Below are 25,639 nucleotides of genomic sequence, written 5' to 3'. Positions count from 1 at the left end.
GCACCCCCAGGAGGCCAGATGGGGCACGGAGCGGTGCCCAGTCCTGCCCCATTCGCTTCAGCAGAGCGCACACCTCGCTTGGAATTAGTTTCTCCCCCGTGAGATGGTTGGGCGGGTAGCCAACGGCTTGGCCAGGCTGGTGCTGCAGAAGGGATGAGCAGGATGGGGGGAATAAAGGGCAACTGAAGGAGATGCCGTACTCCATAGTGCATCTTCTCCAGAGCATCACCTGTGTACATCCTGAGCACCACGCTGCTTCAAGCATCTTGGTGATGCAATTGTGGTTTTACAGTAAATGCTTTCACAAAGATATCATCAGAAATGTAACCCTTGTCTGATAGGGAGGAACTTATCATTGGGGGGAGATATAGGCACAATGTTTGGAGGGTTTTTTGTGACAGTTGTGACCTCAGAGGGAGTTGCACCCAGCCTGGCTGCAGTATGGTGCATCTTCTGTGCAAACCTGTCCTAGAATCGGTGTCCTGTGCACCACCCCAATGGGACAAGTGGAGGAGCTGGCATTGGGAGGGCAAGGTGACCCCAGTGTCATAGCGAGGGCCTGAAAAGACCTATTCCATGGGTAGGAATGCACAATGGGGTTCAGCCTCTGGCTTTTTCTCTGCCACAGGCTTCTACCTGGAGTTAGCAGCAATGGGAAAAAGCAGAAGAAACTGAGATGCTACTGAGATGTGTTGTTTTTGAAACAAGGTTGTGATTTAATATATGTATGCTTTAACTCTGTACCTAACTTCTAACCACTACTGGATGCTGCCTTGTGCTGGCGGTGTTTCTGCAGCCCTGCATCACTTTGGTTGAGGTGATGCTTCATGCATCCTGCTTGCAGCTCTCAGCAGGGCTGACCATGCATTGCTCATTTGACCCAGGCAAGTCAAGCTTTGCTCACCATTGGCCTTAACATGCTGTCCCCACATCCCACAGGCCACCACTGTGGTATTCGTCACCATCCTGGATGAAAATGACAATGCTCCAGTGTTCCAGCAGCAGCTGTATGAGGTGACATTGGATGAAGGCCCTGACACTCTCAATGCCACACTTGTCACCGTGCAGGCCCTGGACCGGGACGAAGGGCCCAATGGCACAGTCACATATGCTATCACTGAAGGCAACATCTTGGGCACTTTCCACATTGACAGCACCACGGTCAGTCAGGATGCTGTCCCCAGCTTAGCCATCACTCTCCTCCTGTGTCCCTCACTCTCAGCTGCTGTCCCCTTGCCTTGCAGGGACAGATCCGCACCCTGAAGGAGTTGGACTACGAGATCAGCCATGGGCGGTACACCTTGGTGGTCACTGCCACCGACCAGTGCCCCATTGCCTCACGCCGGCTGACATCAACCACCACGGTAGGATTGTGACACTATGGTGTCTTTGGGGTCTAGGAGACCTTTGGGGTCCTCCATAGCAAAAATACTGAGTCGTGACCTGAACCGGTGATTGAGCACCTGGTGGGAAGGCAGGGCCAATCCAGCAATGCACCTGTGTGACACAGCTGGAGCAGTCCCTTCACTTCCCAGACCTCATTTAAGGGCTGGCAGTGGAGGTAAGGGTATCTCTTGCTGGAGATCCCTGCCTACCTGAGGTCTTCCACAGGTAAGCAGCTCTTTTTCTTCATTTCTGTGTATGTTGCATTTGGGCTTGTTCTCATTTGCTGTAGCCAAAGATTTTGCCACCCTGCTATGATTGCGGTACTTTCCATTCCATTGTAACACTGCATCTTCTCACAAGTGGTTTCACATCTCCTTCCTAGTGCTCACCAGACACTCTTCCCAGTTGGCCCAGTTGCTGTTTCATCATGGGGTTGCCAAACAGGGTGCTCGTGGTTGGGTTCAGCCATCGTTATTTGTCTGCTTTCCAGATTCCTGTTTCATTCCATGTAGGGAGGTTACTGAGAGCATCTCATCCCTTTTTCTTGCAGTGTCCCAAATTCTTTGTTCTGCTCCAAGATCAGGCAGGTTTTGCTTAAGGAAGAGATGGTGGCTAGCAGTTCCAAAGTGCTTGTTTTGCACAAATTGAACACACTGTTTATTCCTGTGGATGAAATCCAAATGTGATTTTGATATTTCTTTTCAGGCTGTATGGTGTTGTCCACATCCAAAGTGCTTTTGGAGTCTGCAGGACAGGGCAGGGGAGGCAGCAGCTCTTGGTGTGCTGCAGGCAAAGGCAGAGCTTTCCGCTGACCACAGTGAGATGTGAACTTGGAAGCTTTGTCAGCAGCAAGAACCAGGGCTAGACAGGAGAGGAAACATCCTCCCCGTGCTGCCCATGTAGCTCTGCCAGTGCAGTTTGAAAGCAGAGCTTTTAGGAGAAGATTTAGTGATTATTTTGGATCCCAAGTGATGGGAAATCCATCTCCTTGATAAGGCATGCCAGTATTTGTTTTCTCTGCTGCTAGGAAACGGAACAGACACTCAGATACAGTCTTTAAGGATTAGATTTAGCCAGTACCAAATGTCCATATGACGAACCGTATGACCCTCAATCCAGGAGATCAAAAAGCATCTCCTGTTTAGCATCTTCTTCATAGCCACCCATAAAACCCATATGTCCAGCTAGAAGAGTTGGAGGAGCCTCTTCTAGTGCTCCATAAGCTCAGGCTTTCACCTGCCATCAGAGACACTCTCCTCAGGCGGACATTCTTTGCCATGCAAGTGCCCAAAAGGGCTTAACTCTCTCTGTGATACAGTGAAGTACGGGTATATAAACAAGTTTTGTGGAGGGTGACTCAGTTAAAAAGCCAAATGCCTGAAAGACTTGAGCTCAGCCTGGCTGATGGCCATGATGGCTGTGCTCATACCGTGCTCTACTTCATCTGAAACTGTTGATGCTTTTTTGAGACATGTAGGCTCACTGATGTCCAGCCAGCTGAATGTGTCATGGAAAGGGATGGTAAGCCAGCTGCGTTGGTGGTGTTTTGTGTTTGGATAAACATGCAATCTGCACATTTTTTCTCATTTGCTCATCGTGAGAGGTGAAGCCCTTGGTTGTCCAGGAGGAAAAGGAGTGAGCAAGCCTTTCAGAAAGCTGGAGAACAGCTGGCTGCAGAGAACAGCTCTCTGTGCACTCAGTTCTTTTGTGGACAAGCACATTTCTCCAATGTTTCCATTCCAATTTGGGATTGTTAGGATGTGGAGTTTTCTACCAGTAATTTCATCCACCAATGGGCACTTGGCCAGTGCCCTCTCCCAGCCCTCTGTACTCTCTTCCCTCTCCTGCAGGTGCTGGTGAATCTCAATGACATCAATGATAACTGTCCCACCTTCCCACGACTCTATGAGGGCCCCTTCGACGTGACAGAGGGACAGCCTGGCCCACGCATCTGGACCTTCCTGGCTCATGATGGAGACTCGGGGCCTGGTGGGCAGGTGGAGTACAGCATCATCGCTGGGGACCCTCTGGGTGAGCAGGGACATGGAATGCTAGCTCCTAAACTGTGTGCTGGAGGCAGTGGTACGGCCCCATCCCTCTTGCCCTACCCTACAGGGGAGCACGGTGTGCAGCCCACGCTTATGGAAAGGATGGGCTCGCTTTTTTGCTTTATTTTATGGGTTGTTTTTTTTTTTTTGAAGCAGAGCTTTGCCACCAGGCAGGGAGGGGGGTGGGTGGAGGAGTTGCGGAGCACAGGCGGAAGCCTTTCAGAAAAGCCATCCTCCCAGCTGGCTGCTTCTGCAAATTCTGCCTTTCGACACCAGGAAATCCTGTTTTGAGCAACAGGAAACTTAACCTGTTAGTGGCCAGGGATGGGGGCCTGGGCTTGCCCAAGCCCAGCTTGGGGGAGAGGAGGTGGAGGGGGGGAATCTGCTGAACAACAAATGCAGCAAAATAAATAGCGCAGAAAGAGAAACTGAGAAATGTAAGCATACAGCAGCACTGCAGGATGCGTTGGGGTCTGAATGTCCCTGTAACTCATGGCAAAGCTACAGCCCCAGAGCAGATGGCAGAGCAGCTGCAAGTGTCTCCAGCTGCATGGCAGCTGAGGGGATGTAGCTACAGCTGTCACTGCTCTTTCCCCCCTCTTCCCCCCCCCACCCCTCAGCCTGGCCAAAGTGTCTGGTGATGGCAGCCAAGGCTTTCTGGAAGGCAGAGCCCAGTCCCGTCTACCAGCTGACCCTGGCTGCAAAACATCTCCAGAACAACTGAGAAGCGGCCCCTTGGCTCTGGGGCCATCCATGCCATGCAGGCCCCCTGCCCAGGCACAAACAGATGCTTGGAGGGCTTTTTGGCATCTTTAGAAAGGACTGTGAGCACCTTTTTTTTTTTTTTGCCATTCAGTTCCCCTACCCAGCTCCTCCTCTCCTGGCAAGGATGTTGGGCCCCGAGATAGACCCTGCTACCCTGTTTCCCTAGCAATGGGGCTGTCCCCTGGTCCACAAAGCACACCCCTCCCCATGGTGGTGGATCTGAGGTCAGATCCAACCTCAGAACCAGGGTGCATGTCCCATGTCCCCTTGGGTGGGGTGGCGCGGTGCAAACCATGGCCCTGCCATCTCTGGCAGGGGAGTTTGTGATCTCCCCAGTGGAAGGGGAGCTGCGGGTGCGGAAGGATGCTGAGCTGGACCGTGAGAACATCCCCTTCTACAACCTCACCATCTCTGCCCGGGACCGGGGTGTGCCCCCCCTCAGCTCCACGGTGAGTCCACAGGGACACACGGTGACCAGCAAGCCACCATCTTATGTCCCCAACTCCTTCCTCCAGGAAGGAGATGAGAGGAATAGACTTAAGTGCTCCCTATCAGAGCCTGTACCTCTTCTCTGCCCCTGCAGATGGTGGTGGGTGTCCGTGTGCTGGACGTTAATGACAATGACCCTGTGCTCCTCAACCTGCCAATGAACATCACCCTCAGTGAGCACGCCCCTGTCTCCAGCTTTGTCACACGGATCCTTGCCCGGGATGCAGACCAGGGCCCAAACGCCCTCCTTACCTTCGATATAACTGCTGGCAACAAAGAGAGTGCCTTCTACATCAACAGCACCGTACGCCCCGTCGAGGGTTTGGGCACTGGGGTGTAGGGTGGGCACAGCTCCCTTCTTTGCCCCCATGGGCTGTCTTGCACCCTGGGAAGGGTGTAGGGCTCCCCAAAGCTAAGGAAAGTGAAGATCTATGGGTCATAAGTGCACCAGCCACCAAAGTGGGGCTGTGTAGAGATATGGGGCCCTACAGACTGGTGGGTCCTCAAGGACTCTGTGGCACCAGGCAGAACTGCTCTGGTCTATGCATTCCATAGGGTGCATTCACCAGCAGGTGAAGCCTGCCTCAAGTCTCTTGTACCTATTTTCTCCTTTTTTCTCTGTAGACCGGCATCATCTACGTGAACCGCCCTTTGGACAGGGAGCGGGTGGCAGAATACAGGCTGACCATCACTGTGAAGGACAACCCTGAGAACATCCGCAATGCCAGGCGGGTAATTACAGACACCTCCAGGCCTCCAGCAGTGCAGGAGGCAGGGTGTGGGAGAAGGGGCTCCTGCTGACTCCATGCAACATCAGTAGACATCATGTATGGGGGAGCTGAACACCCCAGTGGCATCTGTCAGGATGTCCCAAACACCACCCTTTGAGGGTTTGGGCTAAGAAGGGATTTCTGGCTGTGGAACAGGCATCCCTGTAGACTCTCCTGGGTGATCTGGGGAACATGGCATCGTGGTTGCACAGGGCTCCAGTTCTGGGGAACATGGTTTTGTAGGAGAAGTGGGTGGTGATCTTGCTGAAAGGACCTTGCAGTCATCACCCTCTTGTCCCCATTTTCCTTCACAAACCTTTAGGATTTTGACCTGCTGGTCATTTCCATAGCGGATGAAAACGACAACCACCCCCTCTTCACCCAGAGTTCCTACCAGGCCGAGGTGATGGAGAACTCGCCCCCGGGTAGGTCTGTCCTCACTCCATGGGGGGCCGGGCAAGGGAAAGTGCCTTCTGTCCACCATGGAGGAGGCACCACGAGCAGTGCTCCAATGGTGCCACCACACAGGGTGAGGCTGAAGGTCAGTGGGAAGGGGATACTGAGTGTGAGGGGAGGTCAGCCTTCAGGAGACCGTGGCTTTTGTCTATGCAGCAAGTGGGAACGCTTTCTGGCACAGGCAAGATGCAAGCTTGCAATGAATCAGCCCTGTTTAGGAACTGCTCAACAGCAGAGAGCAAGATGATGGTCCAAATGGAGCCCTGTGGGCAGCCAGTGATTCTTATAGGGGGTAGGACTAGCACCTGGAACTGTCTTGCTTAATGGGATGGAGATGAAACATTCCAACCTGTCCAGATGGACAGTTCTCAGCCCACGTGCTAAGAATATTCCTCTTATTTTTATGTCTTTCTTCCTTTCTGCCTTTTAAATCACTCACTGCTCCAAGGTATGTCTCCCACCTACCTGGTAGCTGCTCCCAGGCAAAGGATTTGTCCACCCCCAGGAGCCCCCATCCCACAGCACACAGAAGCTGATTTGATGGATGTGTCTGTTTGCTTTTAGCAGGATGTCCCACCGCCATGTCTGGGTCCCACGTGCCAGTCTGCAGGGCTGCAGCAGCCACCCCCTCACACCCCGCAAGGCCTCACTTTGTCACCTCCTCCATTTATTCATTGCTGTCTCTCATGCATCACCAGGGTGGGAGGGACTGGGGGGGGGCTCTGTAGGGCCTGCCACCCTCCCTAACCTTTGTTGTCCCATCCAGGGACTCCAATCACCATGCTCAATGGACCCATCCTAGCTTTGGATGGCGACCAGGGCAGTAATGCTGTGGTGACCTACCAGCTCTTGGGGACATCCCCGGACCTCTTCATTATCAACAATAGGACAGGTGAGATGGTGAGGCAGGCCCCAATGCCCAGACCAGGGCCACCAGGCAGAAGTGAGGTCTGTCACCAGACTTTTCTGCTCTTCCAGGTGTTGTTTCAGTGAAGCCTGGTGGTGTGATAGACCGTGAAGCTTTGCTGGACCCACTGCTGGAGTTCACACTGGTGGCACTTGACACTGGGGGGCTGAACAGCACTGCTGGCCTCACAGTGACTGTCCTGGATGACAATGATAACCGCCCTGTCTTCCAGCCAGTGTTCATCACAGCTCGGCTGAGGGAGAACAGCCCCCCAGGTGAGGGTGGGCAGCAGGGACATCAGGGTGACCCACAGGACTATGTGGAGGTGGCTTTTGACTGCAGGGCTTGACTGAGTTGGGGTTGAAGGGACAGGTTGGGAGCTAAGGCTGCCTACATTGCATGGTGGCATTTTGCTTGGGAATGGGGCTGGTTTCTGTTGCCCTCCATCCCTTATTTTAGCAGGTTGTATTCCCCCTTTCTAGGCTTCTCCGTCCTCCAGGTGACAGCCACGGATGCAGACAGTGGCCTCAACAAGCAACTGGATTACAGGATCGAGGGCGGAGGCCAGGACAGGTTCCTGATTGATGCCACCACAGGGGTGATCCGTGTGGCCAACCTCAGCATTGACCGGGAGGAGCGTGATGCCTATCGGCTGACGGTGGTGGCCGTGGACCAGGGCACGCCAGCTCTCTCAGGCACTGCCACCGTCAGCATCCTCATTGATGATGTCAACGACTGCCGGCCCGAATTCATCAATCCCATCCAGACGGTCAGCGTGCCTGAGTCAGCCCCCCCTGGCACTGTGGTTGCTGAGGTGACCGCCATTGACCGGGACCTCCATCCACGGCTGGAGTACTACCTGCTGGAGATTGTGGCCCGTGATGACACGGATGCACTGGTGTCTGACCAGCAGGAAGCATTCACGGTGGATTTTAGGACAGGTAGGAGAGTGGGAAGGGTGGCGTGGGCAGCATGGATCCCTCTTCTCTCTTCTGCTTCTTTTTCTCTGCCTGGAGGTAGGTGTCCAAGGCATGGGGCGATGACACTAAACTCCTGCCTCCCCACTCTGCTATTCCAGCTTATCTAACCCTTTTCTTTCCTCTTTCCAGCTCTTGGCTCACCAGGTTTGTCTCTGTGTCCACACCTGTTTCTCCCTCCATGCCATCCTTCCATCTCACCCATCATCATTGCAGGTGGCCAGACAGGCAGGCGGTGGCTGCTCAGCCTTTGCAGACTGGCTGCGGGCACCCTCACAGAGGGGGGACTGGGATGGGGGGAATGGAGTAAGTGGTACCAAGGGCAGGTGGGCCTGGAGCCTTCCCCCAGGAGTGTTTTAGAAGCGTGGAGCTGATATGGGAAAGAAAAAATCGCTTAGTAGAAAGGAGGTGAGGAAAGACTATTAAAAGTGCCTTGATGTTGCATGAAGGTAGATGACAATCATGTAGTGATGCAGCAGAATTTGCTCCCAAATCTCTCTTGTCTGCACAAGGCAAATCTTTGGTAGAGAAGAGAGAGACCCAGCTCTCTGGGCAGAGTAGAGCAGGCAGGATGGCAGGAGATGGGCAGTACAGAGAGGGAAGTCGTCTCTTTATGTAGTTTTCCCTGCTCAGCCATTGGAGAGGTAAATGTGTGAACACACAGGAGGAAGCAACAGTCAGCTGGTGCCAATTGGTCTGCCTAGGGTCCTCAACAAAGTGCAGCCTCTAACTCAAACCTCTTGGGGTTTCCAGGAGCTGTGAAGATCAAAACTCCCCTCAACCGGGAACTTGTGGCCACCTATGAGGTCACCATCTCTGTCCATGACAATGCCAGTGAAGTCATTGACCGCTCGGTCAGTGTGCCCAATGGTAAGCATGATCCTTTGCCATGGGGGTAACTGGGTGGTATGGGTGCACGTTGCCTTTCCCAGGCACCAGTATGGCCTCGTGGCCCTTGACAACCATCCCAGAGCCAGCCACACAGACTAGCTTAGGGCTGAAGTAAATGAGGCTGTCACACAGCCAGCTAGGGTCACAGCTGAAGACAGCCATTCCTTGTAATGAGCCAGTTCAGTTTAGTTGGCTTTCCTGGAGTTTCATGTTCTTTAGGACCATTTCATCCTTCTTTCCCTTCTCTTTCTCACTTCTCCTTTTCTCTCTCTTCTCTCCCCCATGTTCTCCCCAGCCAAACTGACAATTAACGTCTTGGATGTCAATGACAACACGCCACGCTTCCGTCCATTCGGGGTCACCCATTTCACTGAGCGGATCCTGGAGGGAGCCACGCAGGGCACCACACTCATCTCCATCTCAGCAGTGGACCCAGACAAAGGGGCCAATGGGCAGATCACCTATGAGCTGCTGGACCTGTCCCCAGAAGGCTATGCCTGCCTCGAAGATCAGTCAGCAGGTTGGTGGTCTGGGGAGGTGTGCACCCCACAACCTCTGCAAGGAAAGTAGGGAAGTAGTGGAGTGTCTGAAGCCCCTTGATACAACCCAATCTAAAAGGGAACAAGCTGTAGTACTTCTATGAGAAATTTGGCCAGGATTTGGCCACTGAGTACCAAATCTAACCAAGTAGATAGGGTGTTCCATAAAAACACTGTCTGATTTCCAGCTTGCTGTGGTAGCTAGCCCATAGAAAGGTTTCTTTACTTAATTTCTCTCCTGACTCATTGCATATAAGATTCCTTTATTCCATCACCACTACCTAGCCATGTTCTGTGTGCAGAAAAGGCTTGTTAGGAGGGGATCTGGGGGCAGGTTTCTCATTTCAGGGTCTGCCATCCTCTAGGGAAGGTCGTGGCCAACAGGACAGTGGACTACGAGGAAGTGCAGTGGCTGAACTTCACTGTCCGAGCTTCCGACAACGGCTCTCCCCGCAGATCCGCTGAGATCCCTGTGTACCTCCAGATAGTGGACATCAATGACAACAACCCCATCTTCAGCCAGCCTTCCTACCAGGTGAGCCGGGTCCAAGTCTGTGCAGAGCTGGGCAGTGGTGCGTTCACCTGAGTATTGCCTTGGTGGATTAGCTAGTTATTAACTCTCATTTCTTACAAAAATGGCAAACAGTACAAGAGCCAGCCCTCCCTGCTCCCTTTGCTTGCAGAAAGCTGTCTTTGAGGACGTGCCGTTGGGTACAGTCATCCTGAGGGTCAAGGCAACGGATGCGGATTCTGGGCCCTTTGCTCTCATCCAGTACAGCCTAGGGGATGGAGAGGGCAAGTTTGGGATAAATCCTGACACGGTAAGGAGCCAGTTAAAGCTAGAACAGAGGGGGAAAAAGGGTGGGGAGGCTGAGATGATCCCACCCTATGGCCCCAAGGGCAGCCTTACTCCTGCACCTCACTGCCTCTCCCTTGTCAAGTACCAGCTCTGCTAGATAAGACGCTCCTGAAGGTCTCTGTGCTGCAGGGTGACATCTACATCCTGTCAGCCCTGGACCGGGAGAAGAAGGACCACTACACGCTGACGGCTGTGGCCAGGGACAACCCTGGGGACATCTCCAGTAACCGTAGGGAGAACTCAGTGCAGGTAGGTCACCACCAGCTCTAGGGAGGAATGAGCCTGAAGGAAGAGCAGAGGATCCCAGGACATGGGGCTGTGGGATTAACAGTGCAGGTGGACTTTGCACTACAGGCACCAAGCATCCATGGGAGTGGATGGAGCAGGAGGGGCAGGGGAGGTGGGTGCTATTGTCTGTAAGTGCTCCATCCGGTCGTGGAGTGAATGGGTGCCTCGGCTGCATTTGTCTCCATTGTTGGGGACAGGAATTGGGCCAGTAGAGTGAGATGAATAGCAGGAAGGGCACCATGCTCCAGTAGCAGTCATGGAAGGGGTCTCCATCCTCATGTGACCCAGTGGGCTGGGCTTTGTCGAAGGTGCTGATCACTGTCCTGGACATCAATGACTTCAGACCGCAGTTTAGCAAGAGCCAGTTCAGCACCAGTGTCTATGAGAATGAGCCAGCGGGTACGTCAGTGATCACCATGACGGCAACAGACCTGGATGAAGGGGACAACGGTGTGGTGACCTATAGCATTGAGGGTCCTGGAGCAGGTAGGTGCCACTGGAGGCTGTGGACGGGGGATATACAGGGTTATGGCAAGGAGCTGTAGGGGCCAATAAGAGTTAAGGTTTTGCAGGGGAATAGAGATGGTGCCTGAGATCCAGTATATCCCTGCACAGCACTGAGCACAGCAGGGTGGCCTGGGGACAGCACCTTTGATGCTGCCCAGGTGTGAGAATTCAGCAGCCAGGTGGACAGGGATGCCCCAGACTGGCATCCTGAAAGCACCCTCACCCTGGGCTCAGACAGACAGCTCTGATCCATCACTCTATCACAGGGATTATCCACTAGCAAGGGGTGTGCTTCATCTAGTGGACATATTTCTAAAGTATACCATTCATTGTTTATTTAGTGTCAAGTGTTCAGAGCCTGAGGTGTGTTTTGCTTGTCTCCAGAGGCCTTCAAAATCAATAAAGACTCTGGGCTTATCACGTCCCGGCGGCGCTTGCAGTCTTATGAGAGATTCAACCTGACTGTGGTGGCCACAGACAAAGGTCGTCCCCCTCTCTGGGGGACCACTATGCTTCACATCGAGGTCATTGACATCAACGACAACCGCCCTGTCTTCATCCGTCCACCCAATGGCACCATTTTGCACATCAAGGAGGTACATCTGGGACTTGAAGGGGTGGGTGGTAGGCAGAGGGAGGTGGCACACTATGGCACATAGTCTTCTGGTGGCCAAACACGCTCTCCATGCCCACCAGGGATGATACAAGACCTTACTTTAGCACATGGCAAGAGGCTGGGTCGGCACTTGCTTTTGGTGAAAACTGGAAGGGTTTCCTGGGATGAGGAGGTCATGTCTGGATGTTAGATCAGCCTCTGAGCAGAGCTGGTTCCCAGAGGTATATCCTGGGGAACAGAAACCCCAGCAGTGTACAAAATAGGGAAATAGCCAGTCTCTGCATGCTGAGTGTGCTGTAAACATGGGCCAAAAAGCTGACATTTAAGATGTTTCTCCTTTCTGAGAAGCCAGGCACCAGTACCCAGAGTTGCAGCTATTCCAGAAGAAATCAATTCCATGTTTTCCCTTTGGGGCTGTCAGCATGGGCTGCACAGCTCCAGCACTGGAGACAGGGACAGCTGGGATGGTCACAAACACCCCCGTCCCCCCACCCAGTTCCCCCCAGGATACATGAGTGGTGTGTTGCAAGGTGCAGGGGATGTTGTGGGTGTTGTAAGCCCCAGGCTGTGTTTTGGACAGGCAGTACAAGGGGGGTTTGGAGGGGCTGATGGCCAGGGGCTGGCTTGCAGTGTGGGGGCTGAGGTGCTGCTCATGTGCCAACAGGAAATTCCTCTGCGCTCCAACGTCTATGAGGTCTATGCCACGGACAAGGATGAGGGCCTTAATGGTGCAGTACTGTACAGCCTCCTGAAAACTGGGGCGGGCAACAAGGACTGGGAGTATTTCAGCATCGATGCTGTCAGTGGGCTGATCCAGACAGCCATGCGGTTGGACCGGGAGAAGCAAGCAGTGTACAATGTGAGTGAGGTGATAGCACACCTGGACTGGTGGGGTGGTGACATCTGTCCCTGTAGTGGAGATGCCTCACCGCCACCTTAGTAATATCCAGGTGGTTATCAAATGATACCAGAGGATGCAAAAGGGATGTGGTACGGTCAAGAGGTGGCCACCAGAAGGTGGCATCCTGGAGGATGTGGTGGTGGGCCATCACCCAGTTCCCTGTTAAATTTCCTCTGCCACACAGCCACCCCTTTGCCAGTGCCTTGGCAATGTCCCTGCCTGCCTTTGCCCTGAACAGCACTTCATTTCTCTCTCTAGCTGATCATTGTGGCCTCTGACCAGGGCCAGCCAGCCTATGAGACAATGCAGCCCCTTCAGGTCGCTCTTGATGACATTGATGACAATGAGCCTATCTTCATCAGACCACCTGTAAGGCATCAAGGAGGGCACAGAGGGTGCTGGGATGGGGCTGCATGTGATGGAGCATGCACTGCTCACCATGTTAGGACACTTCTAGCCTCTAAAAGACAAAGGGTGGTGGGGGGGAGGTGGGCACTCAAGGCTCATACACCACAGTAAGCTTTCCCTCCCTTCTCCTGGGCTTTGGCAGAGAGACAGTCCCCAGTACCAGGCACTCTCCGTCCCTGAGCACTCGCAGCCTGGCACCGTGGTGGGCAACGTCACTGGTGCAGTGGATGCAGATGAGGGCTCCAATGCCATCGTCTACTACTTCATAGCAGGTGAGATGGGGACACAGCATGCCCAAAAAAAGAAGATGACCTAAACTACCATCCCTAGAGTCATTCTGCATCAATTCTGATCCAAGCATTCTATGTTTACCTGCATGCATGAGAGTTTGCATCGCTCCCCTGGGCTGCTGACCATACTTCTAATGTGGTAAAGCACATGCTGAGCCAAAAGGCTCAGCTCCCTTTCCTGAATGCAGCTGGGAACAGAGAGAACAACTTCCAGCTGAGCAGAGAGGGGAAGCTGCAAGTCCTGCGTGACCTGGACCGTGAGAAGGAGCCCTACTACTCCATCATCGTCAAAGCATCCAGCCAGAGGAACTGGTCCCCACCCCGAGGCCAGCGAGCAGGCAGAGCACAGTCCTGGGACCTCAGCACAGATCTGACCCTTCAGGAGGTGCGGATTTTCTTGGATGACATCAATGATCAGTCCCCCCAATTCACCAAGTCAGAGTACACAGCAGGTAAGGATTGCTGGTGCCTGGGGGCAGGGGAGGGTGGAAATCCCAATAATGAGGGGATGGGGAAGCAATGCAGCAGAGATCCAGATCTCTGTTCTGTCTCTCTCCCGAAGGGGTGGCCACAGATGCCAAGGTGGGATCAGAGCTGATCAAGGTCTTGGCAGTGGATGCTGATGTGGGCAACAACAGCCTGGTCCTGTACAGCATCCTGGGGATCCGCTACATCAAGCAGCACTCTAATGATTCTGAGGAGGTGGCCAACATCTTCAGCATCGGTGCGTAGCCTGGATGCCACAGGAGCACAGGGCCAGATGATCCAATGGTCAGAGATGTCCTCCATAGCCATGGTCACTTAGGCAGCATGGCTGTCCCTCCATCCTCTTTCTTCCACTTTCAACATAGGCTCTGGCTTTCAAGTGCTTCTGTAGGTCACCTGCCAAGCCCTGGTTTGCAGGTTCATTTGTGGAGACCTCAGGTGAGCATTTTGCTGTGGCTGCACTAACCTTGGGCTCCTGGCTGTTCTTTTCCCAGGTACTCTTGATGGCATCCTAAGAACCTTTGATCTCTTCACGGCCTACAACCCTGGCTATTTTGTGGTGGACATCATGGCCTCTGACCTTGTGGGCCACAACGACACAGCCATTGTGGGGATCTACATCTTGCGGGATGACCAGCGAGTCAAAATCATCATCAATGAGATCCCTGATAAGGTCAGGCAGTTTGAGGAGGAGTTCATCAGTCTGCTTTCCAACATCACGGGTGCCATCGTTAACACGGATGATGTGCAGGTAACCATGGGATCTCCAGGTTATTTCTTGGGGCAGATCACCTTCCACACATAGCTTGGGAGATACAGCATTGCAGACATTGATGTTTCTCCCCAGTTCCATGTTGACAAGAAAGGCCGGGTGAACTTCGCACAGACAGAGCTACTGATCCATGTGGTGAACAGGGAGACCAACCGCATCCTGGATGTGGAGCGGTACGTCAGCCGGCATTGCTCAGAGCCCAGGGGGAGCCTTGCAGACATCATTAAGAAGCCCAAGCACTTTTTTTTTCCTCCCCAGGGTGATTCAGATGATCGATGAGAACAAGGAGCAGCTGAGGAACCTCTTCAGGAACTACAACGTGCTGGATGTACAGCCCGCCATCACTGCCCGTGCCCCGGACGACCTCTCAGCTCTGCAGGTGAAGGCCCACCTGGAGCTGGAACTGGCCACCCTCAACCCGGAGAGAAGTTGTCCCCCATTAACTGTGGGGGGATGCCTGTGCTGGGGAGCTGGGTCAGCGCCGGAGGTTGCCGCTACCCCTCTGTCTCTCCCAGATGGCGATCATCGTGCTGGCCGTACTGCTCTTCCTGGCTGCCATGCTCTTCATCCTCATGAACTGGTACTACCGCACAGTGTGAGTAGTGCCCAGCTCCCACTAACCTGCTTGTCCTGCTCCTTCCAGACAACTTTCTGACCTTCTCCCCTGATTTGCTGTACTTATTTCTTTTGTAGGCACAAAAGGAAGCTGAAAGCCATTGTGGCGGGCTCCACAGGTGAGCAGGGCTGGGAGATTCCAGATGCATGGCTCAGCAGGGTGCCTGGCTGGCATGCATGGTGCTAGATGTTGAGGTGTGGCGGTAGGAGGCTTTCCCCTCATCCAGGCTCCCTGCCATCAGCCCCATCACAGCGTTCTCTTCCTGCCACTAGTGCCTTTTTGGTCACTGAATGCCCCTCATAAAGAAACTGCCTTATGCCTCTGGCTTTTTGCTGCTTGCATGCAGCTGAGCTGCTGTGCAGCCTTCACCCCTGCCTTTTGCAGGGAATAGAGGCTTCATGGACATCATGGACATGCCAAACACCAACAAGTACTCCTTTGATGGGTGAGTTCTCCTATCTCTGTGCTTCCTCATACATTGAGGGGTGCTCTCAATGAGGCACCCATATTTTACAGTCAGGGATGTGCTGGTGGTGGAGAGTCCTCTGCTTTATGAAGGGATTCAGCTGGGCACAGTGTTTGGGGCGTTCTCTAGCTGCCCTCTCCTTGCTCTCCCTTGGGCTGAGCACTGTTCCCCTCCTGAGGCAGGGCCAACCCTGTGTGGCTGGACCCCTTCTGCCGGACCATGGAACTGGCGGCACAAGCGGAGCATGAAGACGACCTGCCTGAGAACCTGAGCGAGATCACCGACCTCTGGAACAGCCCAGCCAGGACCCATGTGAGATGCAGCCCTGGCCGTGCTCCTGGGGGCCCCTTTTGGGATGACCACCCATTTCTATGCCCATTCTCATGCTGGCACCAAAGCCACACTCTCCTCCCACAGGGCACCTTTGGCAGGGAGCCCTCAGCTGCCAAGCCTGAGGATGACCGGTACCTGCGAGCTGCCATCCAGGAGTATGACAACATTGCCAAGCTGGGGCAAATCATGCGTGAGGGGCCCATCAAGGTGAGTGTTCCTACCATGAGCATCCTCGCTGTGAATCCATCATTGCTTCCTCCCACCAGGTGCTACACCAGAGGGGGATTTTTTTCTGCAGGAAACACCAGGATGGGGCCAATCTTCCTCCAAAAAACAGTTCTCTCCCTTGCATAACCCATCCTCTCTCCTCCTCCACCCAGGGCTCTCTCCTGAAGGTGGTCCTGGATGATTACATGCGCTTGAAAAGGCTCTTTGCCCAGCGGATGGTGCATAAGGCCACCTCCAGTCAGGGGGACCGCTCCTCGGTCACAGAGGTAGAGGGGGTGTATGTGGGCATGGGGAGATGCTTGCTGTGCCCTTTGGGATGCAGTGTGTCCTCCTGGCCCCAGAACCCAGTGACAGGGCCTTGTGCAGCCCAAGGCTAGCTTTGCAATATCTGGATGCACAGAAAACTGCTCTCCAAAATAAGAAAGGGGAGATCAGTCCTGGAGCTCTCTGTGCAGAAAGAGGAGGATTGGATCTCTCCTTCTCAGAAAGAGCAGTGATGCACTGACACAGGCTGCCCAGGGAGGTGGTGGAGTCACTGTCCCTGGAAGTGATCAAGAAAAGAGGAGGTGTTCTGAGCATCATGATTTAGTGCCATAGTGGTGATGGGCTGACAGCTAAACCTGACGGTTTAACTGGCACTTCCAGTGTTTATGATTCTTAGTGGTGCAGAAGGGAGTTAGGACATCTGGTGACATCTTGGTGGGGTTTTGCAGCTCATCCAGAAGGACCTGGAGGAGGATGAGGAGCGCAGCCCCAGCCAGGGCAGCCTGCGCTTCCGGCACAAGCAGCCAGTAGAGCTGAAAGGCCCCGATGGCATCCATGTGGTGCACGGCAGTACAGGTACACTGCTGGCCTCTGACCTCAACAGCCTCCCTGAGGATGACCAGAAGGTACTGGGGCGCTCACTGGAGACTTTGACAGCCGACTGTGGGGCTTACGACCACAACGCCCGCACTGAGTCGGCCAAGTCCACCCCCCTGCACAAGATGAGGGAGGTGATCATGGAGAGCCCACTGGAGATCACTGAGCTATGACCAGCGGCACCCACCCAGGCCAGCCAGGGATGGCGGGGGATGAGCACAGAGATGGGGGGCAGCAGGTACTGGGGATTTGAGACTGGCACTCGGTCCCCTCTCTATCTGTCCCTGCATTTCAACCCAGCAGCCTTGAAGAGCTGGGCCCTGGGAGAGGGCTCTCTGGACTGATTCGCCCTTCCTTGCGTGTCATTGAATCATTAAATCATTCATTTTTTTAATTAAAAAAAAAAAACAGAACTTTTTTTCTTTTTTTTTAAATAATGCTGAGTGAATGCAATGAACTCAAGCGTTATGAGGCTGGACAGGGATGAAGGCAACCTGAAGGCAGCACAGCCATGTCAAGGCGTCCCCCACGCCAACCGATGCTGGGATCAAAGCCCATTGCACATCAGTTGTGGGCAGCGAGGGCTGGGCAAGCAGACATGGCCCGAGCCCACCCAGCATTACTGCTTGTTGTCACCTTTCCGGCAGGGAAAGACCCAACCGAAGACATTTCTCCATTTTGCTGGCTTTACCAAAATGTGTTACGATGTGGATAAAAGAGAGAGACTGACAATTGCGGGCTTCTGGCTGTCGAGTGTTTGTGCGTACCCTTTTCCCCTCGTCCTTCCCCCTCTCTTTGGCTCTCGGGTTTGTTCATTTGGGGGTTGTTTCCAACTGTAACTTTGTGGAGAGTTTTGGGAATGGTCTGTTACAGGAATCAGAAATACACTCCTTATGGCTTTGGTTAAGCTGCCTGTTGTCTTTCCTCCTGGCCGTGCAAACAAGATCACTGTCCCACAGCCACCATTTGAAAAGAAAGCCCTTTAATTCCCTTAATTCATCCCTCCACCCAACCTTACAGGCTGGGTTTGGGGAGAAACATGACATCCCCCAAGCAACACCACAATGGATAGAAGAGAAGGAAGACAAGAGCTGGGCTGATGGAGGTGTTTATTGGTGGTGAGATGAGAACAAGCCAACACACCACTGCCTCATCACCACACTGTGGCATCAGGATCCCCTGCAAAGGATGTTTGCTGGGAAGGAGACTCCATAACTCACTTGTTTGTGTGTTTATGGGATGCCCACACTTTAGATACATATTCCAACAAGGCTCCCCTACCAGCAGATTGAAGGTGACCCCATGTTGCATCCCACGCCCAGGGCTGGGGATACCAGCCCATGCTGCCCTGAAGGTAGGGAACCCCACATCCCAGCCCTGCAGTGCTGGGTTTGCATCCTTCTGCAGGCTGTGCCCATCCTCACACAGCAGCAGTGTTAGGGCAGTGTCTACCTATTTATCTATCTATATATTTTTATGTGTATGTGTATATATACATATACATGTATGCATACATATATTTATACACACGTATATGTGCATATATACATAAACATATACATATATCTCTCTCTAAAAACAAACATGTGCATGTTTCTAACCCAGCCTATGTCTTCTTCCCACCTGCAACATTCATCTACTGCAGAAGTCATGTGAAGCCAGGCATGTGGAATCTGCTTTCTTTCTTTAACTGGTGACCATGGGAAAAAAAATAAAACTAAAAAGCCACCCCAGCTGGGACTGAGGCTAGCAAAGGTCTTGCCAAAAACCGTGTGAGAACTGTGGAGTGAGAGCACCAGCAAACTGGGACCAGCACTACAGCAGCAGAGCCCATCCCAGCCCATGGAGCTTCTCCGATCAAGGCTTTGGTATTGGTTCTGGGTGGGATGCAAAAGGGGATGACCAAAGGGCTTCACTCAGCAGGTAGCATGATGGGGGGGATGTTGAAACAAGCCTACCACTGAGCTCTCAGTCCCAACAACAAGACAAAGTCCCTTAACCCGATCCAAAAATCCAAGACCCAGGGGTGGAAAAGAAGGCAACAAAGTGGGCTGGAGTGCCCCGGAGTCCAGCAGGGACCCTCCGGGACACCCCATCCCTGGTGCTGTAGCCACATCCCAAGGAGAGGGGGGTCCAGGGTGGAGGTGCTCCTAGTTCCACACATGCTTCCTGCAGTGCTCCACAGCCTGTGGGGAAAGATGGGGCAGATGGGGGCTGCACCGCTGCAGGGTGTGCGGCGGGCAGGAGGATTGCTGCTGTCACTTACGTCACACTCGGTGGCAGTGGCCATGCTGATGCACCAGTAGTCGGGTCCCTGGGCGCAGGGGGCTGAAGTCAGCTCTGAGTCACAAGCTCGGAGTTTCTGCCAAGGGAGAAATAGGGGAGGAGTGAGGTTGTGCCCTGTGAGCCATCAGTCCCACCACAACCCGTGGGTTTGCACTCACAGTGCAGACAAAGTCAGGGTCCATGATCTGCACGAGAAGCCGCACGGCTGCTGGCTCATACTGCACCACCAGTGCCTCGCACTGCAGGAGAGAGGGGTCAGGGTGAGCCTGGTGCTGGGGGGGAGTCAGGGACCACCCCAGGCACAGCCCCACTGACCGTGCTGGTGAGCGGGCCGGGCAGCAGCTCACAGCCCTTTTCCAGCATATCGCCCAGCTCTGTCAGCGTCTCGTTCTTCAGCAGCTCGTTATCCAGGTAGGTGATGAGGATCTGGCAGACGTTGCAGAAGGCTCCAGCAGCCGGCTCCAGTGCTGACCCCAGCTCTGCCCCCCGGACTTTCCCCCGGCGCGGGCAGACATGCAGCATGGTGCACACAGCCTGCGGGTCAGTGGCCTCCAGCAGCATGATGACCACTGCCTTGCCATACGAATCCACAAAGTCCTTGCACTGCCCAATGACGCTGTGCGGCAGCATGTAACACACCTTCTCGATGTCATTCACCAGCTGCTCCTGTTGGGTGTGGAAGGGGTGATGCCACAGGGAACTCCCTTTGCTCCCCGCAGCCCCCCACGGTCCCCACTAACCTCGGTCATGTTGTTCTCCAGGAGGCTCTCAGCCGTCCGCACAGCAAACTCGCACACCTCGCACAGCGGCGTGGCCTCCTGGGAGGGAGAGAAAAGGGCTAAGTTGCACTCACCACATCCACCCTTACTGGCCGAGGGGACGGGGCCATACCATCTTGGAGAGCAGCGTGCCCAGGAGCTGGGCCATCTTTTCAGAGAGCAGCGTGTGCAGGGGTCCTGATTCTGTGGGGCAGAGCTCCATCATGCCACAGAGCTCCCGTGGGTCCTGCGGAGACACGGCTCACATTCAGCCCATGGACCTGTGCTGGCCATACTGGGCTGTCAGTGGGCATCTTGCTTACCTCAGCCACCTAGAGGTGGGAAGGTGGTGGGCAGAGAGAGGAATAAAACAACCATTATTAAAAACTGAATTGCAACAATCAGATCTATCCAGAAAGTTGTAAAAGGAAGCACTGGGGGAACAGCTCTCCCACTTACCAAGTGCTGGAGCATCCAGGCAGCTGTGTCCATGTATTTGGTCAGGTAGTAATTGCACTGTGCAGGGAGAGCATAGGATTATGGAATCATTCAGGTTGAAAAAGCCCTCTCAGGTCACTTAGCCCAACCCCAGCCCACCCCCATCCCTCAGTGCCACATCCCCACAGCCCTGGAACACCTCCCTTTCTTCCATGCAGCATTCCAGCTGCTCTGCCCCAGCCTGTAGTGTTGTCTGGGGTCACTGCAACCAAAGTGCAGGATCTGGCACTTGGTCCTGTTGAACATCACCCCATTGGCCTCAACCCAGTGATCCAGCCTGTCCAGATCCCTCTGTAGGCCCTTCCTACCCCCAGGCAGACCGACTCTTCCTGCCAACTTGGCATCATCTGCAAACTTACTGAGGGTGCACTCAATGCCCTCATTCAATAAAGATATCAAACAGGACAGTCCTCAGGATGGGGCATGGTGATCACCACTGCCCTCTGCCACCTCCCAGCCCCAACAGCCATTAGGATGTCCCAGGTGCAGCAGCATTACCCTCTCTGCCAGGATGGGCCCCAGACCCTCGCACTCCTCCTTGGCACGTGCCACCAGTGAGCGGGCAGTGTTGGCCCCATTGCTCAGCTCCAACTGCACAGCTGCCACCAGTCGGGCGCAGTCCTCACACAGGTCCCCAGTGTCCTGCAGGATGATAGCAACACAACTCAACGTCAAACCTCAACAAAGCACCAAACAGTAGAACGTGCACTGATAAATGGGTTATTAAGAGAAGGGCAGTTATCAGTACCTGGGTATGTGGCAGGTCCTGGGGCTGGAGCAGGAGCGGGATGCCGTTGATGAAGGGCACAGCCAGTTGGGCCAAGTCCTGTGCGGGGTCAGCGGGAGCTGGTGGCTGTTCCTGAAACTTCAGGGCCCCTTCACGGCCCCCCTGGCGTTGACACAACTTGATAGTGCCACACACCACCTTTGGGTCTGACTGCGGGAGTGAGGGGGCATCACCATATCAATATTTATCCCCACACCAAAGCATCATTCCTATTCACACCCCCTCCCTACAGAGGTATTATCCACAGCCTCCCACATCATTACAGGTGTGCATACCCCCACTATCTCCCCCACATCATGTATTTCAAGGGGTTTCCCTGCTGCAGAGGTCCCCAGGTTGTTACCAGCACTTGCTTCCCCAGTTGGGCCAGGATGAGGACTCCAGTGTCTACCATCTTCTTGCACTTGACTGACCAGTCCTGGAAGGGCAGATACTGGCATCTCTTATCCAAGAAAACCCGTAGCTTTTCCTAGAGGAAAAGGGGAGCACTCAGGGCTGGCCCTGCAGACACATGGAGAGACAGCAGCCCGTGCACCCAGTGAGGACCCACCTCAGTGGAGTTGTCCTGCAGGATCTTTCCCATCATGGACACCACCACCTGGCACAGGTGGCACGGGACCCCTTTCTGCTGAGACAGGGAATGCATCAGGATGCTGCCATGGCACCAGACCCTCCACATCCTCCCCACTTCCACCCCCCGGGTTAGGAACAGGTTAGTACCACACATTTCCCCCATTTGCAGTTACCCCTAGTGCTTGGTCCCAGACAGTGAGCCGGCACAGCTCCAGCACCCCACACTTGGTCGCTGTCCCCACATCACGGCACCACTCCTCCGGCTGCTCGCCGCACTCAGGGAGGGGGCTGGCCCCAGCTGGGGGAGGAGAGGAGAACATCAGCACCCAGGCACACATGTGGATCCCTAGGGTGGCAGCCATGACCCCCAAACCCATGGACTGTCACCCTGCTTCATGCAAACCTCCTATCCCATCTCCTTGCATCTCATCACATTGCAACCCATCCTATCTCTTCCCATCCCAACTCATCCTATCCCATTCCATCACAGTTTCCCCTCCATCTCACCTCACTGCATCCCACCTCATCCTATCCCATTCTACTCATCCACTGCATCTCAACCATCTCACCACATTTCATCTCACCTTTACTCATCCCATTCCATCCTATCACATCTCATTGCTTCCCATTTCATACCATCCCATTCCACCTCATCCCATTGCATCCTAACATCACTTCCTGTTCCATCACACTCCCTTTCATACCATCACATTCTGTCTCACCCCATCCTATCCTATCGTATCCTATCGTATCCTATCCTATCCTATCCTATCCTATCCTATCCTATCCTATCCTATCCTATCCTATCCTATCCTATCCTATCCCATCCCATCCCATCCCCAGCTGCAAAGTCAGCAAGGAGTGATGCTATGCTGCTCCTTCCTCCTGCCTTGACTGGCCTCAGCTTTCACAATAGCATCACTTACTATTATTTTATCTATGCCATGTGCTGCTGGCTAGAAAATCTCATGCAGCCCCAGCTCTCCCCTCCTTCTCCTTTTGCAACATCACTTGTTATCCTCAGTGAGGACAGGTGCACATCACAGCAGCTTCCCTCCCATCTTAAAATCACAGTGAATGTGAGGCACCCACAGTCTGGAAGGCTGAATCCACCCGGTAAGGCGTCACCGTAAAAAAAGCACTCATAAATCTTGCGAAATCAATAATCCAGGGGTGACAGCATCACTCTCTCAGGCCAGGCATGGTGTAATGCCATCTGATAAGCACCTCCCAGCATCGCTGTTTAATTGCCACCTCCGCATGTCAGGATGTATTCTGTGCAAGCACGACAGAGCAAGCAGCATCTCTCCATGGGCTGTATCTACCCCAAAAGTGCTAGCACAGCTCTCTGTGCTGCTGCTGGGCTGCCCCAGGGCAGGGTGGGTCCAATGGGGACTGTTCCCATAGTCTAGTCCCACACAGGCATGTGCTCACTGTATCAGCTGATATAGGTACAGCAACGGTGGGTTGAACAGGAAGGGCAAGGCAGACAGGAGCCGAGGGGCAGCCCCATTCAAAAGAAAAGAGACAAAGCATTGCAACCTGCAGCCTCTTTCTGAGCTTAGTACATTGAAAAATATCTATTGCTGATACTTATGCATTTTGCAGTAAAGGGATTGTTGATGCAAAATCTACCCTTTATTTTTTAAGCCATTTCTCCCTCTCTATACTTCGATGAAGGAAAACAAGCTTGCACACAGAAATACGATGCTAGAGATCAGAAATAAGGGTACGCAGCCCCAGCACAAAGCAGCCTGTGACTCCATTCCCACCTGCCACATCCTCCCAGATCGGAAAGCTGTCCACTTTAATCACTGTTTTCATGGATGTTGGGTCACCTGCTCACCCTGTGAGATGCTGAGTAAGCAGGGAAGGGGTTTCATGCACCACACAACCCAAAAATGCTGAGTGTGCACAGTGGGATGGCCCAGCTTGACCCATGGACAGCCTGCATAATCCAACAGAGATGAACTGCCTGACCCACGGACATGGACACCTCTACCAGCATCATGCTGGAGGCCAAGAACATGAATGGCCCCAGGTGGGCACAGCCCCACGGAGGACACGTAGGCATGGGTTCACTGCTGTGCCCTGAGCACGTTGCAGGGCGCGGAGGAGCGTTCCACAGCTGAGCCGGCTGAGCATGGAGAACCGGTTGTGGTGCAAGCCTGGGGGTGGCACGTGGGCCCTGCGCCCCAGTTACCAGCCAGCAGTACACTCCCCAGACGCAGCTTTTCCCCTAAACCATCCAAGGATCTGGCCAAGAAGAGGTGATCTTAACATTGCTGGTGGGAAAACCTCCAGGAAGGAGGAAATAAGGTGCTGGTGAGGACATGGAAGGGAGAACCACGCTCCCTCCCACCGCAGGCTGGTCCCAACATGCTGAGCACACAGGTGAATTTTCCTGCTGGTCCTGTTGCTGGTGGGGGAGCTCCCAGCAGCCCATGCTCCCCAGCACATCCCATATGGGGGGCACAAACCCACTGCAGTACCAGCACTGCATGGGTTGTGCAGCCCAATGGGAGGGTGGTCATAACAAGTGCACAAAAGGTGTTGAGTTCGGTTTCCTGCATCAACAGAGCTCTATGGCTTCCCCAAGGAATGTTCTACATGCTTTCACCCCCCCACCTCCCCAGCAGCAAGGATTACAGGGTACAGACCCCTCTGCCTCCTGAGAAGCTTTGCCTGGGTTATCTGCCCCCAAAAGCCCTGCTGCCGAGGGCTCCAGGAGCTCTCCAATATTGCACCCAGTAACCCAGAGCTGAACAAGACCCAGCTTGGAAGCTCAGCAGAAAAGGCTTCCTGCTTCCCTACCCCCAACCCAAGAGACAGCGGTGTGTGCTATTCTGGTTCCCCATAGCACAGACAATGGGTCCCACAACACACATCCACATCCAGGCCTCAGCACAGAGGGCAGTAGCCAAGCTGCTGAGATTCCACATTGACTCATCCTCTTCAACCTCATCTCCTCCACTCCCCTTGAACACCAGCTCTGCTGACTCCCACAGAAACCATTTTCTACCCTTAAAATTACCATCCAGGGCAAAAATCAGAACGCTCGATTCCAAGTGAACAGGAGTCAAAGCACAACCCATTGGAGAGTGCCCAAAACCACAAAGGACAAGGAAGCACGCTATTGAGTTCAACCTTTCTGATCCTTTATGAGGAGGAACACACGCTCAAGATACCTTGGAATAGTTCTGGGGTTCAGAGGCATTTTCTGGGCTCTCTTGAGGAAAGAGCCCTACGCACAAGGCCTGACCTTACCTTGGTAGGACCCCAGGCACACGGAGAGGATCAGCACCCAGCCTCCCCACTTGCTCGCCATGCTGTTCCCAAGACAGTCCTCAGTGCCGGTTACTCCCTGTGCTTCTCCCAGACTGAGGAATCTTGGAACAGCTGGGAGAAGTAGTGAGAACAGACACCTACGCACAGCAATTACCACACCCCTCCTCATGCCCTGATTATAAAATCAGCAGCATTGCAAGCGGAGGGAGGAGTCGGGAAGGTATTCCCAGGAGGTCAGAACCAACCAGGCCTCATTTCACAGCCTAGAACCCACTGCCCAAAGCCAGCACAGGTATTAAAGACCAGTAGGTTTATCCAAGAGAATCAACGGCGTCATTAAACATTTATAAGAAATAAATTGCAATGAAAATAAAAACAAGAAAGGAAGATGCAGGAAAGCCACATTAAATGATAGCAGGCTTCAGTGCTGACTCGCAAACAGCTCCAGCAAGAACTCCCTCCAGCCCGTGCATGGAAATTGCAACACCTCACTCAGTGTTGCCTCACAGCAGGCATTGCGCTCACCCAGGGAAGAGCCCAGCAGCAGCAATCCCTGGCAAGCCCACAGCTGTCCTCCATATAAAAAGGCT

The 25,639-nt window shown here is 53.7% G+C and overlaps 2 protein-coding genes across 6 annotated transcripts in view; one reads left to right on the top strand and one right to left on the bottom strand.

The window, feature by feature from the left end:
• Nucleotides 1-17,759, top strand: part of CDH23 (cadherin related 23) — a 124,576-nt gene extending 106,817 nt beyond the window's left edge. The window contains exons 38-69 of the mRNA XM_085554125.1: nucleotides 940-1,161; nucleotides 1,245-1,364; nucleotides 3,237-3,417; nucleotides 4,515-4,648; nucleotides 4,783-4,992; nucleotides 5,313-5,420; nucleotides 5,781-5,883; nucleotides 6,681-6,806; nucleotides 6,893-7,096; nucleotides 7,304-7,762; nucleotides 8,552-8,668; nucleotides 8,985-9,209; nucleotides 9,594-9,763; nucleotides 9,912-10,049; nucleotides 10,217-10,336; nucleotides 10,684-10,861; nucleotides 11,267-11,478; nucleotides 12,163-12,357; nucleotides 12,658-12,768; nucleotides 12,950-13,079; nucleotides 13,286-13,549; nucleotides 13,660-13,821; nucleotides 14,078-14,334; nucleotides 14,431-14,528; nucleotides 14,614-14,734; nucleotides 14,871-14,950; nucleotides 15,049-15,089; nucleotides 15,356-15,416; nucleotides 15,620-15,749; nucleotides 15,855-15,977; nucleotides 16,151-16,264; nucleotides 16,712-17,759. Coding sequence (XP_085410251.1) covers nucleotides 940-1,161; nucleotides 1,245-1,364; nucleotides 3,237-3,417; nucleotides 4,515-4,648; nucleotides 4,783-4,992; nucleotides 5,313-5,420; nucleotides 5,781-5,883; nucleotides 6,681-6,806; nucleotides 6,893-7,096; nucleotides 7,304-7,762; nucleotides 8,552-8,668; nucleotides 8,985-9,209; nucleotides 9,594-9,763; nucleotides 9,912-10,049; nucleotides 10,217-10,336; nucleotides 10,684-10,861; nucleotides 11,267-11,478; nucleotides 12,163-12,357; nucleotides 12,658-12,768; nucleotides 12,950-13,079; nucleotides 13,286-13,549; nucleotides 13,660-13,821; nucleotides 14,078-14,334; nucleotides 14,431-14,528; nucleotides 14,614-14,734; nucleotides 14,871-14,950; nucleotides 15,049-15,089; nucleotides 15,356-15,416; nucleotides 15,620-15,749; nucleotides 15,855-15,977; nucleotides 16,151-16,264; nucleotides 16,712-17,032 — 5,235 coding nt within the window. The 3' untranslated portion in view covers nucleotides 17,033-17,759. The remainder of the gene's footprint in view (nucleotides 1-939; nucleotides 1,162-1,244; nucleotides 1,365-3,236; nucleotides 3,418-4,514; nucleotides 4,649-4,782; nucleotides 4,993-5,312; nucleotides 5,421-5,780; nucleotides 5,884-6,680; nucleotides 6,807-6,892; nucleotides 7,097-7,303; nucleotides 7,763-8,551; nucleotides 8,669-8,984; nucleotides 9,210-9,593; nucleotides 9,764-9,911; nucleotides 10,050-10,216; nucleotides 10,337-10,683; nucleotides 10,862-11,266; nucleotides 11,479-12,162; nucleotides 12,358-12,657; nucleotides 12,769-12,949; nucleotides 13,080-13,285; nucleotides 13,550-13,659; nucleotides 13,822-14,077; nucleotides 14,335-14,430; nucleotides 14,529-14,613; nucleotides 14,735-14,870; nucleotides 14,951-15,048; nucleotides 15,090-15,355; nucleotides 15,417-15,619; nucleotides 15,750-15,854; nucleotides 15,978-16,150; nucleotides 16,265-16,711) is intronic.
• Nucleotides 17,760-17,951: 192 nt separating this feature from the next.
• LOC107315727 (prosaposin-like) lies at nucleotides 17,952-25,363 on the bottom strand. Of its 5 annotated transcripts, none has more exons than XR_014948557.1 (13): nucleotides 25,029-25,363; nucleotides 21,935-22,059; nucleotides 21,739-21,816; nucleotides 21,532-21,657; nucleotides 21,150-21,338; nucleotides 20,900-21,043; nucleotides 20,363-20,419; nucleotides 20,037-20,235; nucleotides 19,886-19,963; nucleotides 19,461-19,811; nucleotides 19,304-19,384; nucleotides 19,126-19,221; nucleotides 17,952-19,045 (listed from the first exon to the last, which is right to left on the bottom strand). XR_014948557.1 is itself a non-coding variant. In XM_085554120.1 (13 exons), exons 1-13 carry the CDS (start codon nucleotides 25,216-25,218, stop codon nucleotides 19,010-19,012), a joined length of 1,665 nt encoding a protein of 554 aa, XP_085410246.1. In that variant the 5' UTR covers nucleotides 25,219-25,362; the 3' UTR covers nucleotides 17,952-19,009. The 5 variants fall into 5 exon arrangements, 3 of the variants coding, with proteins under 3 accessions (XP_085410246.1, XP_085410248.1, XP_085410247.1); XM_085554120.1 differs by having other exon boundaries at nucleotides 20,037-20,150; nucleotides 25,029-25,362; XM_085554122.1 differs by having other exon boundaries at nucleotides 20,037-20,150; nucleotides 21,739-21,813; nucleotides 25,029-25,361.
• Between the last annotated feature and the right edge of the window lie 276 nt (nucleotides 25,364-25,639).

This window comes from Coturnix japonica, chromosome 8 (assembly GCF_054131305.1).
Source record: "Coturnix japonica strain WE chromosome 8, WE-NBRP24, whole genome shotgun sequence".
Lineage (NCBI taxonomy): Eukaryota > Metazoa > Chordata > Aves > Galliformes > Phasianidae > Coturnix > Coturnix japonica.
This window is presented reverse-complemented; position numbering and strand designations above follow the sequence as displayed.

Coding starts and splice junctions, on each gene's coding strand:
- LOC107315727 (XM_085554120.1), bottom strand. CDS start 25,218: ATGAGGAGGGGTGTGGTAATTGCTGTGCGTAGGTGTCTGTTCTCACTA. Junction 19,964..20,036: donor GCACGCTGCTCTCCAAGATG/GTATGGCCCCGT, acceptor TCTCCCTCCCAG/GAGGCCACGCCGCTGTGCGA. Junction 19,812..19,885: donor TGGAGAACAACATGACCGAG/GTTAGTGGGGAC, acceptor CACACCCAACAG/GAGCAGCTGGTGAATGACAT.